General features: G+C 35.7%; 2 protein-coding genes across 6 annotated transcripts in view; one reads left to right on the plus strand and one right to left on the minus strand.

The window, feature by feature from the left end:
- Nucleotides 1-3,123: 3,123 nt before the first annotated feature.
- LOC102801876 (neuroglobin-like) lies at nucleotides 3,124-4,520 on the plus strand. The gene has a single exon (XM_006821955.2). It carries the CDS (start codon nucleotides 3,272-3,274, stop codon nucleotides 3,839-3,841), a length of 570 nt encoding a protein of 189 aa, XP_006822018.1. The 5' UTR covers nucleotides 3,124-3,271; the 3' UTR covers nucleotides 3,842-4,520.
- An 8,679-nt stretch (nucleotides 4,521-13,199) lies between these two features.
- Nucleotides 13,200-17,723, minus strand: part of LOC100372131 (dihydropyrimidinase-like) — a 47,630-nt gene continuing 43,106 nt past the window's right edge. For 3 of the 5 annotated variants that reach the window (XM_085501135.1, XM_085501131.1, XM_006821950.3), the window contains 2 exons: nucleotides 16,640-16,767; nucleotides 13,600-13,741 (listed from right to left, as the gene is read on the minus strand). In XM_085501135.1, the coding sequence (XP_085357261.1) occupies nucleotides 16,670-16,767 (98 nt within the window). In that variant the 3' untranslated portion in view covers nucleotides 13,600-13,741; nucleotides 16,640-16,669. Of the gene's footprint in view, nucleotides 13,742-16,639; nucleotides 16,768-17,723 lie in introns of all 5 variants that reach the window. The other 2 variants (XM_085501133.1, XM_085501134.1) reach the window with 2 other exon arrangements.

Consider the following 17,723-nt stretch of genomic DNA (forward strand, 5'->3'; position numbering starts at 1 on the left):
TGGATTAAATCGCTCAACATTCAAGGTGAATCGCCGAGAGTGATATCTAATTACGCGGCAATCACGCCTTTCGTTATCGGACTGGTCAAGGGGGGAGAAAATCCACGGATGTGATCGCTAAAGCAAATAAACGTTATACATAACTAATTTCCTCTGAGAAATCCGTGTGAAAATATAACTCCTTCATCTAAGAGACAGAACGAATTTAAAACCTGCCACAAAACAGTGTCCAAGTATGAATGCGATGGAATTGTAAATAAAAACGCAATTTTATTGACACTGGGTGATGAAGGAAGAACCAAATTGGAATGTGTCAACTTCAACACCGCGACTGTTAAAGAGCGGTAGTCGTCGCGCCTGCATGCGCGAGATATATGGGTCTCATATAAACAAAGATAGCGACTTTGACTGTAGCGCAGACCAACGATTACACACTGAGACGTTACCAATCTTTAATTAGGTATTTTGAGGTGATTGGAAGGTATCGAATTTCCGTTAGAATGGCGCATTGGATTGTGGGAAAATCAATCTTTATCAACACAAATGTCGAACATGCGCAGCGCGACGACCACCGCCCTTTAAATACCGGGTAACCAAAGACTGATGAGAGTTGAAATGTACATAGATGTACATATGGTGTATATGCAAAGTGTCGGTGTATGCTTCCCATGTCGTGTATCATTAACCGCAGGCTAGAATGTCATCAATAATAGGGTTGCCATGGGGACTAGAATACATGTGGGGTTTAGTGATGACAGGAATTCGACTACATGCCACTTTTATTGATATCAGCCGTCAATGTACAGTTGGATATGCTCGAATAAATCTGAGATTCGAATCAAAGCAAACATGATATTGTATGTACTATGATTTCATTCACATTAATGGACACAAATTTACTTTACTTTAATTTACTTTCACACAACGTTTGGACATCTATTTGAATAAACTAAATTGTTAATTATTCATATAGTATTTCTGTCAATGTTATTAATTGAGGAGACATTGCAAAATATGTTTGTAATACGTGCCCAAGAAATGATATAAGTGATGAGTTTTTTTTTTAATATAATAATTTATAAATTATAATGAGCTTTTTGCACACGTTTGTAAATAATAATGTTTCAATCTTATCTAAACACAGATCTTTATTATGATCTGAGTTAACTAGCAAAATCTGTATTTGAAATGTATGAAAAAAAATAACTTGCTTATTTTTTAATGTAAATTTATTGATTTGGCATCAGAGTTAACTAGAGATCTGAATTTGAAATGTATGAAAAAATAATTAGTGTAGTTTTCAATGTAAATTTATTGATTTGGCACCAGAGTTAACGAGCAAAATCTGTATTTGAAATGTATGAACAAATAACTAGTGTAGTTTTAAATGTAAATTTATTGATTTGGCATCAGAGTTAACTAGAGATCTGAATTTGAAATGTATGAACAAATAATTAGTGTAGTTTTCAATGTAAATTTATTGATTTGGCACCAGAGTTAACTAGCAAAATCTGTATTTGAAATGTATGAACAAATAACTAATGTAGTTTTCAATGTAAATTTATTGATTTGGCACCAGAGTTAACTATCAAAATCTGTATTTGAAATGTATGAACAAATAATTAGTGTAGTTTTCAATGTAAATTTATTGATTTGGCACCAGAGTTAACTAGCAAAATCTGTATTTGAAATGTATAAAAAAATAACTATTTTATTTTTCAATGTAAATTTATTGATTTGGCACCTAAGTTGACTAGCAAAATTTGTATAAAAATGTATAAAAAAACTAGTATATTTTTCAATATAATACGTTGTGAATAGAACTTTATACGATTCTAGGATCTTCACAATTTGTTGTTACATATTTCGAATTAACGCGTGTTTGTCATTACATTGAGTTCATGTTATTTCAAAGGAGGCCAAAGCTATGGACGCAAACAGAGTGGACAAATCATACAATCGGTTTAAAAACGTAAATCCATAGAAGTACAAAATTCTTCTATGGCGTGTGGATACACACCTATAAGCAGTGGAACATAACATTTACGATAGTCATTTTCAAGTATGCTTTGGGCGATCATTCACTGAACCACGGTGTTCCAACATATATTATTTAAATTACTTAAGAATAATTATATATCCCTACTTTTATTAAACTACGCAGTGGTAACGGAATTTCTTATTGAAAAAAACAAAAACGAAAAATCGTATATATTCTAATTTTCTCCTATTCTGTAATCTACAGGTACAGCAATGACATTTTATAATATATCCACTGAGATTTTCTTCGACAATAACAACAAATACCGATGAATTCGGGGATTAACTTCGAGATCAAGGTTGCTTCGAGATGCATGTGATAATACGTATAACACCGTGATAAGCGGTCGAAGTAATCAAATGATACCCATTTACTTTCCTATGATTAACGACAGTGTTTCTCGTCTCCCCTGGAGGCACACACACATAAATAGCAATGAACCTCATTTCAACAAACCCGACATCGAATAAATTTTAGGATTTCACAAAAGAATGTAAAATTATACAAAATCTATACAGCGAGCAACGTTTTCTATCTATTTCTTTTTTTCCGAAAATAAAATGTGTTTATCAATAAAATACATGTGAGTTGTTCACTTGAATTCACAAATAAGCTGCGATGATCAGCAGGAATGCTGCTCTGGATAATTTTCAATGAAAATAATGGAAAATTTTAAATGAAAATAATTGAAAAAAATCTATGAAAATAATACTCCCGCTACCTTTAAAGTGGTACTTGGACAAATCATGTGACCTAGAGGTTATAAAACGGCATTGAGGAAGAGTGGAATTCTGAGGGAGAAATTTATACATACTATATAGTGAATTATCCCAACCAACAGGTCGAGGTTGGGAAGTGGCAGACGTACTGGTTGCTATAGAGATAAATGCATCATCCACGCATGACTTCCGGTTTGCTCATGATGTTTGTTTTTCAATAATGAAGGAAGTACGTGAAGAAAGACCACGCAACGTGCTACGTATATTACTGACTCGGCGAGAGGTTAAAAATTTTTTTTTCTAATTTGCATATAAACAGTGGTTATTCAACACTGTGCGTACTATCCCGGTTATAAGTACGGGTCGAACCATTATCAAGAGTCAAACGTGGAGAACGAGCGATACGGAAGGAAGGTTACGATTAGTCTGCAAAACGTTGATGGAGAACGACATACTCGATACTGTGACTGCAATAATCTGTTCTGTAATATCACTCTGATAACCAAGCGCCATGGGATGCACACCATCTATTAACGAACGCGATTTCCAAACTCCAGTGGACGACAAACACCTCTTAGACGACCGGCAAAAAAGAATTGTGCGCAAAACATGGCGACCACTGGCGAATGATATGACAGAAAACGGACAGAAGATCTTCATTAATATTTTTGAATCGCACCCAGAAATCAAGTATATGTTTCCGACAAGAGACATTGAGGGAAGAGACAATCTTTCGGCAAATCCGCATTTCAGGATGCACTCGTCTCGGTTTATGCAGAGTGTAGGAGCAGCCATCGATAATTTGAACGATTTAGACAACGCGCTGAGACCACTGCTTGTTAAACTTGCCAAAACACATGTACGTTTCAAAGGTTTCAAACCGGACTACTTCGACGCCTTTGAGGAAGCCATGTTAAGTGTATGGCAAGAGGAACTGGGGCAGAGATTCACAACAGAAGTCGAGGAATCTTGGAAGCTTTTGTTTTTTTATATCAAAGATTGCCTCAAAGAAGGCTACGACATTGCTATGAATGAAAAAACTAGCGGTGAATTAAATAATTCTGACTTTATTAATCAGTGATGATTTCCCTTGCGAATATCGCCATATAGCAGCGATAATTGTGAGTATGCTGTTTGACTTTCGATATTTAGAGAGTCGATATGTCTTGCTCGTATCGTGGATTACCCATCGTCATGTTATGCTTCTTCGTTGGATCTCAATAACTTACGAAATGACGTCACCAGTCTCGTTAATACCCTATAGATGTTCGACAGTTTACCAAATGTCATGGTAAATCAACAAGTCAACCATGAATCGCAAATGGAAGTAAGCATGCTGATCATCCTGGATCACGCGTTCAAACGATAACTCCCGGCGATGCGGCGCGATCACCGTGTCCTATGAATGATTTTACTCCCTATCCTCCGTTATACGGTACAATGCATTCACATTGATGCCCAGGACGAAGGATTCTCTCTGATTGTACCAGGCAGACACGCACAATTCTTTATACTGAATTATGTTCTCCGTTTGATTAAAACACGTTACTACTGGAAAACAAACTGGTCCTTCAATCAACGGCCTTGGGAAAAAAAATCCAAGGTCATCTTTGACATTCGACATTCGCCTCTGTTTGGTGGAATTAGTACGATTACAGTAAAACATCGCCCGACTGTGTGTGCATGGTGTTCATTATTATTTCTAAGTCGATTATAGATTACAATAGCTATACATATAAATAAACGTCTACGAAAACAAATCGTCATTTTTTTCATGTTTAGACGGAAGCCAGCTGTTCATGGAATATAGGTCACCATGACAACAGCTGTTGGTTATTCACAAAAAATGAATGACCGGAATTGGAGCATATATCTCTGGCATCCGTGTGTATTAAAATGTATTGTGAATCCCCACTGTCGTACATGATGTAGTTTAAACGAAACGTACACGACTCACTGAGTGAGCAAAGTTCTCTCGAAGAGCTAAATATTACATTAAAATAATAATCCGTCTTAATTGATATATCTATGCACGTCACTTTCTGTAATGTTAAGAGGTCGACAGATAATTCTTTTCGAATCGGGGCTAGATTAGAAATGCTTATGCAGAGAAACGGGAAAATAATTTCCCTTTGAAATTCTAAACTACCCCACCCCCTTCGTTGAAGTGATTGTGTGCATGATAGAGACGGACATTTACAGGTTTCGGTCCCACGAGCATTTCTGGGAAACATGCTATAAAACAGCTGTCGTCCAATTAGAAAATGCCTTTCGCAATGATAGACATTAATTATATCTATTCATTTCTATCACTGAAAAAAAAGTTACGTTGTTCCAAATGTCTGGTTTTATTGAATAAGTACTAACCTGGAGGACTACGATTACCAACTACCATTTTCTATAAATTATATTTATCGGTCTCAGCAGCGTTTAACAATTTTGAAATGCGACCTGATTACGGAATGCTTTGCCTATTTACTCTGTCTGACGGCTACCAAATTACGGGCTCTATTAATGTTCGGTGTCAATTACGGATATGCTAACCGGAAATTGCATATCACTATATATTGCACTATAGGTGACGATTCTGAGACAGGCATTGAGAGATTCAATTGTGCGTTTTAGATAAGCCTAACTATATAAACTGTCCATTTATAATTGGATTATTTGAGACAAGACACCTCGTGTACTGCTTACTATAATTCAACTAGAATATTATTGTACACGGATTTTTAAAAGCAGATTATTCAGACGTTTTAAAATTGTCAGTATTTTCTTTCTAAGCTGTTATATTTCTAGTGAATTCAGAGAGTGAGTGCATGGCGCCCCTCTCACGCTTGAACAGCTGTTGTATTAAACATTGCTCAAATGCCAGGTAAAATTAGATTAGACCGCTAGGCCTACGCCTATGACTACTACATCCATCCGTTACGATAATTGCATATGCTAAAGTGGGCGAAACTGTAGATAAAATGTGCGAATGGTACTGAGAAACTGAATTAGGACACAGAAGGAAAGTTAAAGGGCGGCAGTCGTCGTGCCGCGTCCTGTTCGATATGGGACTCATAGTGACGTATACAACGCGTGTAAAATACATTGTTTATTTACATGAAATTTGAACACGCGCTGCGCGACGACCACAGCGCTTTAATGACGTCATCGCTTTCTTTCCGATCCCGTATAAGATACACCATGTAACGCTTATAAGGTATTGTTGACATGAAGCCATGAGATGTGACGAGATGATGACGTCTAATCATTCTGTCGATCGGGTATAAGAAGCTATACAAAATTAATCCAGATTACGTTTACGTACTACAGTGACTTATTTACGTATACCGATGACGTTTTGGCGGAAGGCAAATGCTGACATCATTGGTATGTACGTTTACGGCAATTTGTGCATGTTCGTTTATACACACATTATATGAATCGACTGTAAGCGAGTGTACAGAAATACTACAGTATCGATCGAACAGAATGATATTAAACTCGTTATGCACGTAACTGAGACACGCAGTGATCTTCGTCGAGGGAGTTGGAAAACAGTATCGTGATTAAATAGTTTGTTTTAATTGCTGGCACATTTACATCAATTATAAAACACGCTGAAAAGAACATATGATTGATCGAATGAGGTATCTCATAAAGGGAGCGTTCAAAGACCACACACCTGATATCAGAGATCGACAGCTTGTATCATCAATTTACGTGAACACTTTACGACTTTGAGCTGTTGAATCATAAATAAAAGGCGATCTCCTGTCCCGTGAGGGAGAGGGGCGACTGGAAATATGAGTTATCTTCATCTCAACTGTACGGTAGAAAATCATATATTTCAGTTGCAAATTATATCCGCTTTACACCTGGCACAATTTTTTTTGAAAAAGCACATTTTCCGTATTTATGTTGATGCTATATATCATTACCCTAAAAATAATTACAGTTTACGACAGTACGTGTCTTGCATATAAGTAGTCAAACTATTCAAAGTGCTCTAGTTATTGTATTCATATTGTTTTGGTCGCGTTAACTGGCTTTCCGACATGAATGTTTCCTTCGATAACCACTGAGTGGCCCGGTTTTGACACATTGTTACAAGCCCCTAAACAAAATAACAGCCCAAAGATCAATCAATATGCAAACATTTTTGTTTCATGAAACTGTGTCGTCGATTACAACTTTACCTTGGAAAAATGAATTATCAATACTGAATGTAACGAATTATGAACTAGGATTTACAAAGAAACGAATGTACACTAGGTTGGATCGCTCATGTTTTATTCATGATATGACGTACGGGTGACGTAAAACGGCTATCACGTTACGTTAGGTATCGTACACTGCGAGACTTAGCCGTCGTGTTTCTGAGATGCGAACTAATCATTACTAACCCGGAAAGGCGGGTCTAAAACTGTTTTCAATTAACCCATAGGTTATATGAATATCGGTGAGTGGCGCCAGAAGTCCAGGTGCAGTGAAATGATTCTCCTATCTAAAAGTAGATTTGAATAGAATTGAACTTTCCATTCAACATGACTTGACTTCTAAGAAGAAAATTAAAATACAAGGAAACAGCATTTATTTTAATTTTATTTTCACATTTAGGCTCGTAAGCCACAGTGTTTTACACATTGAACAAAAGTTAGGAGACTGACAATGGGTTTACGCGTATAAACGTCGTTACACGTACTGTTGTAAGTCATTTGTCCACGGAATGAAGCGGAATGGGTTCACACTTGCAAATGCAATGAATAATCGCGTTCAATTAAAAAAAAAACTGCAGAGGTTTGTCAATCAAGTGGCCGGGGTGTTCAAAGCATCGGCGTTTGTGTCTTAGAAAACAAAGAAGAATATAGTTGTATATTTTTCTGAAAATGTTTAATATGTAAGTGGTTTACATATTTCAAGATATGTTCAAAGTCATCCAACATATAAATGGCGGCAATAATCATAATATGCCGGTAATTATGTGTTTGTATGAGTGGTTGAGCGAGGTTTTTTTTTGGGGGGGGTACACGTATTTTTGGATGTTATTCTCATTGGTGATACAGTACACTGTGCCGGGAACTTTGATACTGATCGTTGGAGGCATAATTTCGAATCTAATTTGTGTGCTAATGAAGACAGTTAAGTATACAATGAAGAATATTATTACATTATCATCACGTATACGTTGTATCGAGCTCGAGGTCGTTCTCGCGATAGCATATGAATTATTTCATAATTAGGTACTATCTACTCCCCGTGGACAATGCAAGTATGTTATATGCGTTTCTGTTCTCGGGCGGCGCTACGTCACAGAATACTCTAAGTCGCTAAGACGCGCACCGCTGTCTCCGAACTCAGCACAACTCGATGCGCGCTACTTATGATCATCACTGCATACATTAGATTTGCATACGACTCATTTGCATATTCAAATATATTCGAACTACAAGTCACTGTAGGTTAACAAAGTTAAGCTTTGAGTTCTATGGGAATAGCAATATTCACCAGAAAACATGACAAATGGAAATGTTAGCAAATCCTTTAAAAGTCAATTTGTAGTGTTTATCACCTAAATATATACGACAAAATACGTACGTTTTAGTGCGCCATTTTACTACAGTAAAATTTTCTTTCACAACGTAGTCCCCGATAAAATTGTTTGTATTAAGGTTTCTACGAAAGTCAGACATTAAAAGAAAAAGTTCTGCTGTCACAAATAATTTATTTTACGCTTTGTGGTAAATTTGTATGTAAAACAACTGCAAATGAACGTGCGCAGTGACCACGAATATGAAGGCTACCTGTGGAAGGGAAAGCGCAAAGGGCTATGACGGCATTGCACTGTACCATGTCAATCCATATGTATTCTCAGGTGCAGTCAACGGGCAATAAATTGAAATAGTCAATTCTCTGGAAAAAAAAAAATTTTATGGGTCTTTTAAAATATCCTAATTAATATAAATGAACGAGGGGAAATTAAAAGCTGTTTATAAGCTACCCTCCATCTTTAAACAAATTATTTTCCCCTCCTGCTAACCAAAATCATCTTTCCCCTGTCCTCATTAAAAAACACTTTTTTGCCTACTCCCCTCCCCGATTGGTGGCGTAATTCATCGAGTCATTGTCTTTTATGGGCATCTTGAATACATCAACCACTCAACCGATCAGTTATTGATATCACACGGCTTCCTACATTTAGCAGATGTTATCCCCCCCCCCCCAATACGTTTTTTTATTATACCCTGCTCGAAAGGCTGTCTCGCTCACCCTGCGATATTTTTTTATGTAAGTACAGTTTCCACTAAAAAAAAAAGTTTCCCTGTCGTTGCCCTCAACAAAAAGGGTTCCCAGGCCAATGAGATCACACTATTAGCACTTGCAGGGCAAATTGAACTCGTTGGAGAACATACTCTCTAGTCATTAGCGTTTCAACAACACAGAGTGGCAGATAAGTCGGTCCATAGTAAACAACCTGATCAACCTATAGTCATCAATAAATCAGTTTGCCAACCATAAAACGACAAAAGACCAGCGTTAACCTCGTGGTTACCATGTAACTAAGTTCTCAGAAAATAAATGTTTCACCCATTCCCACTACTGCACTCAGTACTGTGTGCATTACAGTGAGCAAATAATGTATTTTAAACAACACAAGCACCGAATTGGTCACACAGGGCATGTTTTCTTCCTTTTCTCAGTTTTTGCACTATATCATATGGCTGTATCCTCTCCACTGATGATATGTCGGTAAAAAGTGGGGATGATCAATGAGATCAGAGCGTCCTCTATCAGTCAGGTTGGGAAATGTGATGATCTGGCCCAACACCTCCCATTATTTTATAATTTCAAACATTGAAAAGATAATTCTAAAACAGCTAAATATTTGAGTATGCCACTATGACACTGCACTCGATAATAAAATAAAACGAAATTGTTGGTTGTTATTAATTATACACACAATGTGTTCATGCTAATAAATTAAAGAAACTATGTGCAATGTTATCGCATCAGATCGTGAGCCTGTGTTGATTAGCATTGCTGCCTTGCATGAATGTAAACATATGACGTTACAGTGAGACAGCCAATGTGATATCTGAATATGTCAGCTTATTTTAATGATGGTGGTACAGTCGGAATATAAGAATGTGTTTAGTGAGCCTTTTAAAACCAAATTATAGCCAGGATTTGTTAAATAAATAACATAAGTGATATATTGACCTGCCATTGTATATAAACGTGTTGAACAACGTTATTTAATGAGGATATCAACGGTGCATTTTACGAGCAAGAATATTACCATATACTGATAAGTCTGATTTATTATACATAAAAAAACAATGATTGATTTTATATAACTTTCGTGTAGAAATCCTAATGACATTATAAATTCACACCTGGCGATTTTTTTAATATGAGAGCTAATTTTGGAATTTGCTTACGTGGAATCAATATCCAATCATATGTAGCATAACGTATCCAGTTTCAAAATAAATGTTATCGATCAATTCATCGGAAGGCAGAAAATTGTAATGCAAGTCTTCACTAATCTTTGGATGCTGTGTGTGCCTATGGAGGCGACTTGTAATTTTTGGTTCCATGCCGACTATGTCGGTGTCCGACTGGCATATATAATGTCTCAAGTACTGAAATTGTCATGCAAATATGATTTATTTTGACAGAACATTTACTGTATTCACTCCCTCCATATTTTTTGTCAGTTTCAGTTTCATAGAGTATGTTACAATCACTTTTTTATGCCAAGAGTACCCTTATATGTAGCAGCATTTGAATTTTGTGTTTCCAATGGTTTGCTGTACTAAATCTGTACTAAATCCACATGGGGTCAATATACACGATGCAATACCCCCAAAAGGTCACACATCTTGGTAAATCTCTATTTATATCTCATCTGTTCAAAAGAATGGAATAAAAAAATGAATGATGATCGAAATGATGCACGTTATAACACTGCAATACCCAGCAATAGGGATCATACATAACTTATAAAGTAATTCCCAATGACATATTATATGATTGTTTCAGCACCAAATTAAATTAAATCAGACACAGCAAACTAAGCTGCACTGTATATGAATATAAATTATTGTGCTAATTTTGAAACAACTCTACCCAGGCATGTCTGAGAAACAGGTTACATGATAGATTTCATTTTTTCAGACAAAAATGGTACCATTCAAAACCAAAAAAAAACTAAATGATAACAGACATTTCCGTCAAAAAAAATGCCCCTATAGCTGCTCTAACATCACGACAAGCAGGGTGTTGGCACACACTACCCAGTAGGCATCGCAAAATAAATGTCGATCGGCCAACACCTTAGCTGGCGAAGATGCTATTTGATAAGTTATAAAGTTCTAGCCAATGACATTTAATTGTGGGCGTCATCAGAATGAACTAGGAAAAAACTAGGACTAGGACACTAGATATATACAAGGACGAGATTCATACTTGTGTGATGACCGACATCATGAGAAAACTGTATTCCATGCTATGTATCCGTCGTGTTCTGAATAAAGTTCCACAGTTACCACCAATCCAGCTTAGTCCTAGCAATTATGTTATGGCTGTGAGGCGATTTTTTTTATCTGAAATATTAGAGGGTCACAAACTTTACAGGTTTCATCAAAAGAGGGCGTTGTGCAGTGGTGAAATAACGGGGAAAAAATGGCCTTTTTCGGTGGTGCGTACGCCCACCAAAACGCAACTTTTTTTAATGTTTTTATTCATCTCGGGACAGAAAATACCTAAACAGGCAATCAAAATAGAAACCTGACAAGATTCAGCCAAATTTACCAAACACAATGTGTCCATAAAGCAGATACAGAAATCCCCCAAAATTGGGAAAGTCGATGAAAGAGTCTTGTCAGCGACAGTATTGTTTGCTGTTCATGGTTAGAGCGCCAACTATAGTTGGTTTTTGGCATGACTTTGTTTACATGTCAGTTCCTGGTAAACTGTAGCTCTTAAAAGCTTAAAAGGGAATATTTCATTATTAATGTACAGAAAGCAAGAGTGTCCCCATCACCACAAATTTTTTTCATACACCATGTACATTTTCTGACAAAAAAACATTGTTCCATATTCATAAATTGCAGGTCTATAATCTTTAGAGGGTAGTTGCAGAAAGAAAGAAACACAAAATACATTGCGCATTACATCTTTTATTTCATATTCAAGCCTCAAAAAAACAAAATCATTATCAGAGTGTGCACCCACAATACTGCAGAGTTGACTGAGCACACCACACAGAACTAAATATAGCACTGACTCTGGTGTACTGAAGGAAAAAAAAATGATGGAAGCACAGACTGTACTTAAAAAGATCTGGAATGAAACTAAACTGACATTATAACAAGACACAGGATGTGTCTAAATAGAGTTTTAAAAATGCCCAAGGCACTGGAATTGTGATAAAATTACATCACCACATGGTTCTACGATATGAAATGGGAGGAAAATACAGAAAGAGGGCAAAATATAGAAAGTTTGTTGCATATAAAATGTAGACACAACTCCCCCCTCCCCCCAGTCAAAATACAACACACCTGGGGTGAAACTACCTGAAAAGTACAACAAAAAGAACAAACTCAAAACCTGTATTTTAGAAAAAAACAATATTTCAGTATTAACTATAAATGTGATCCTAGGACGACGTATAAAGTGCAATTTCATGCAATGGCCATGATGAACAAAGTTCATCCATTTTGACCTTAAAATATCAATGAAAAACTGTTGTGTGTAAATTCAGTGAAATTGTCAAATACTTTAGTACATGGTAGCAGGGACTAAATGTCAAATTTTACATGGAGGTACTGTGTTCAACAAACTGATGTGATCCATCACCCCAAACATTAACTACGCTCAATACTGAGACATTAACACCATAGAATTGTGCATGAATTTTTTTTCATGGATAAAGTCCCACCCCACTGAAATAATACAGGATGGATCCAAATGATAGTGTTGTGAGAAAAAAAGTGAAAAGGAAACTTTGAAGTGCGCCAACTAAAGATCAACTGAACTTTTAATTGGTTCAAATTCTCAGAGCTCCTTAGGAACGCTTCTTAACTTGACAAACAGAGTACCATAAGCTAACGTCCATTTACAAAGATGATCGGTCAAATGTACTTGTTATTTAACACCTCAAAGATGAAATGATTTGATGAAAATTACATTTTTAATTTCCCCCTCAAATGTTAACACTTATTTATCATATTACAATTATGAATAATAATTTTTTGATCATTTTAAAAATCTCTGGCGAGATTAGATAACCCTGTCTTGTCGTGGGCATTTTACCAACAATAAGCTTAAATGAAAGACGAACAAGAACAAGAGATTGCAACATGGAAATTAAGCAATGGACCTTGCACATGTTACAAAAGCACCACCTATCATAATTGCAGTCGAGTTAGAACTTTGTCACATTTCTTTGTCAAATGGTTCAGATTAAACGTACCACTTTGCCATTCTGCTTTTCGTGAATGTACTTGCCATGTTTGCTCGCTGACACCACATGACTTTAATTCAATTTTATATGGCATTTTACAGAACATGAACTTGGAGGTTGTGAAACCATTTGTTTTATCCATCAATACACAATCTCTGCTGCACATAGTTTCTTGCTCGTTTGCCGACTGCATTTGGAATTCAACACAGTACACTACTTGCCTATCTACAAACCAACTGAGTAACTGACTGACTAACTAACTAGAAGTGGAATAATTTCCAATATTACCAAACCATTTATACACACAGTACAGTATGAGGCACAAGCTTTTTTTTTTTTTTTTCCATTCAATTTAACATTATTACATAAAAACAGACTAAATAGACACAAGAGCATTTCACTACAACACAGAGAATAATATGGTTTAAAAGTGAATGCTAGATCTGCCTCCAGGGGGCGCTAGCACGCGACGCTGAGCATGTCTAGGACTGTCAGGAGATGATTCCGAGTCCCTGCTGCCTATAAGATAAAAAAGAAACACTCATTGGAGTCCACTCTGGATAAAGTGTAAGGCATCAGTGACGATTCAATAAGGGAGTGATGATTTAATGTCGAGTGATGCGAGACACTCCTAGACTGGACCTTAAATGCAGATAGAGAGCGCTGTTGATTTTAACAAATAATGAATGTACCGGTAATCATTTTTATAAATTGTCCTTTAGAGACAAGTAACCTTTATATGACAACCGATGTTTAAATACATAAATGAAAATATGACAATTTCTCAGTTTAAAGGACAACTTGTCATGTTTGTTTGCCTTGATATAATTGGAAATGTCAGTTTGAAGACACTAAAGGCAATTAAAATAGATATGTTTTGGGTTCAAGGTTTCTTGAAAAAAATTAAAGATGACTTCTTTCTTTTTCTAAACATACAGTTTTAATTCATTTGATTATTTCGCCTTTAGTTTTGCGTTCCTCAAATATTGCAAAAATCAAAACAAATCTCGTGTGGCTCATTTTAAACTGTTGTGCGTATACTACCGTATCCAGACTCATACATGCTATTAACAGTCACTGGTCACACTGGACAGTATTTATATACAGGTAACTTTACATGTAAATTGCACTGGAACTGCACAAAGGTGGTCACTATAGGCAGGTGGCCTTTATATAAATATGTCCAAATTGAAAATAGTAAAATTTTAGTAGATTTCCTTTTTGGTTTCACAAATACCCATGACATACCCCGGTATATGTACTTCAGTTTCACTCGTGACAAGAGTGTTAAAAATCCAGTGATGGGATGATGTTGCAAGGACACACCACAATATAGCTATATTACTTGTCATTCAAAACAGGTTGATTAATTTTAGTCATGTAAATCATGCCACTTCAAAATCAATAACACAACATGAGTAGCACACAACACATTAGTACATGCCGTAACTATTGATTACATCAGTCTCAATAAATGCATAGATAGGAAGGAAGTGAAATGAACAGAGGAAGGACGAATAGAGAGTGACATTTAATCTGTGATTGTGTGTGGAGAGAGGGAAGGAGAGGGAGGGAGTGAAGGAGGGGGAATTGTGACGAGGTGTACTGGAAGATTGATTGTCATTATTCACTACCTATTGATATGAGAAGGTGCGGTTAATTACATGCAACAGTTAGTTACTTTGCTGTCAACCTGAAAAACAAAGACATTTACATGCAATGTCATTAGCTGTATTATCGCCATGGTTTTATTAGAAATCCTTAACATATGATAATATCTGCAATTTGCAAGAAAAATTGTCTTTAGTTTTGCTCATAGTGAAAACAATTGCTGAAAATTTTGAGGATCTTAGGAAATAATAAAGTCACTGAAAAGCAGACTGGATTTTCTGTTGGAAAACTACCGCAAGACAAAACCAAAATCACTGGGTTTTAATTTAGCACAATTTCCAGTCAGCAAAATAAGCAAAATTAAAACCCTATGAATAATTAACCCTTTTACAGAATCTGGTTCACACATTAAAACCCATAGCAATTGTTATTAATATTTTAATATTATATACATACTTTTGATCATGTTCACTTTTAATACAGTACATTTATGCTTTTTTTAATAGAGTAAATGTGATATTTCTCTTGTCTGATCTACTGTCACTTGTCTATACATTTGTATTGTTTTCACTTGTCGCAAAGATGTACTTTATGAGATATATGGGTATCTGTCACTCTCTGGATGTTAGTTGGATTATCTTTCCTCCACTGATTATAGTCTGGTGGGGGATGTGTGTGTGGCTGGGTGGAGGGGGGTGAACACTTTGAAGATTTGATGCAAAAATGGGAAGCATGTTAACAAACTTTATGGGGGTTGATGACGTTATACTGCATAAATGGGGAAATTAATTATTACGAAAATAAAACAGATAATTTCAGCTTTACTCTCATGCAATAAACTATTAATAATCTGATTATATAATTGAAGTTAATGTTAATTAGCCACATCAATAATTAACAACCAAAAGCATAATTAACTATTTCATTCCAGCTAAAAATGTTTTAGTCAGTTGAAGAAATTCCTGTAAAAAAGTTGGGTTATATCTCATGTAACCTGAAAATAACTGGTGACAAATTAGAGTTTAATTACATTTATACATGCAGTTAGTTTTATAAAAATGTTTATGACAGTTTACAAGCAATTCTGTCAGAGAATCGGAAAAATAATTCACCAATAATTGTGACACTTTTCGAACATTTCAATGTGTTCAGAAACTTAAAGGTACATTGTCATCAGAACTGCAGATGTATTTGTGTGCAACTGTTCTAATATTGTTTTAGGTTGGTTTTAATCAATACTGTACACATTACGCAGTCTATCAAAATGCAAATGGGCAGTAAATGTTGTTGTACTTCATTTTGGAAAGCCTTGAATGGTGATGAAATCAGACAAATGATTGCGCACCAGCTCTCTGAATACTGGTCGCTAAGTAATGATTTATGTGCAGTTACGATGATGACAGTGTTACTTTACGGTAGCGTATCTATTATTGATATCACTGTGCAATATTTTATGAATGTTTACGACAGTGTACAAGCGCAACTTTGTCTGTGTCCAATCAGAAGCTGAGTATACTCTTTATTATATTCGTCCCGTGCACGTCTGGTCTTATGAGGAAATGCTTTTCAAATGAAATATACAGTACAGATGTGCATTTTGCAGTCAAAGAATAACTCTAGAAGCGTGTCATTTTTGTGTGCGATTCAAGCAAACGTTGATCGGGTCCGATCAATTATCCTACCATCAGGGTTGTCAAGTCTACTGTCGTAAACATAAAATAAAATGAACAAATAATTATAGAGTTTTTTCCACTAAGATATCACGCTTACAGACTTAACACTGAATGAGTATAATGAAATCATTACTTAGCATACGTATGTCTAGTGCATGGACACTTAGTTACTGTTCCCAAACATGATACTAGATTTCCCACCGGGTGGGTTGGTTATCTTATGTGAGGCTCGTGGACACACATGATCATCCACCTGCCGACCTAAAGGAATTAAGCACACGTGGTAATTGACATGCATTCACTCACTACAGGTGCAGGTAAGTTATAGTTTTATCCTCGTTTCAACAATCTTGGATGGCATGCAAGTTAACATCACACCAATAGAGGGGAGGGGGGATTAATTGGGATTACATGTAAGTTGCATTCCCACTTTGCAAATCTGTCAAATACCATCCCCTGATATATATATATACACCAATTTCAAGATTTGGATGAGTATTGAATGAGAAATTAACTACAAATTTAAATAGACCTATTTTGTGCACAATAGACTGAGTTAAAAGGCTTTATTTGCCTTTGAATGTCAGTTAAATACTGTATTTTAGCTGGAACCAATTTTTGCTGAAAAAACTTTACTGCTGTTTTGTATAGAATTTATTTTCACTGATTTTTGATAAGTTAAATGTAAAATATGGGAAAAAAGGTATATTCACTGGATTTTATTTTCACTAAATCATCCCTTCAGCGAAAATTAATTCCAAGTGAATATAAAGTACTTTTACAGTAGATAGTAGGTATGTTTGCATACAGGATGAAAACCATCAGTACTCTCAAAACGAAATGAATGTTAAAGTGAAGGCAGGAAATCTACTATTAATATATCATACTTTTTAGCAAAAACTTAATTTTTATGCATTTTATGTATTTATTTTAGTTTGATCTGGGATTGATGTTCCACATATTTGCAAAACATGAATGCAACTGTAATCAGGTTAGAAAGGTAAGTTTTGTCAATATTTGTACAATTGTAATAACAACAACAATGATGGCAAGACCATTATCTGGAAGTAATCATCCTTTAATATGCACGACTCCTAAAAGTCACACATCCTGGTAATTTCTGGGGGGAAAAATTACTATAAATAAGAATTTCACATTTATTTTCCTCAGCAAAAATGAAAAACTTGTCACTGAAGTACAAAACAGTTTAGAGCAAA

Source organism: Saccoglossus kowalevskii, chromosome 7 (assembly GCF_978046115.1).
Source record: "Saccoglossus kowalevskii chromosome 7, keSacKowa6.1, whole genome shotgun sequence".
NCBI lineage: Eukaryota > Metazoa > Hemichordata > Enteropneusta > Harrimaniidae > Saccoglossus > Saccoglossus kowalevskii.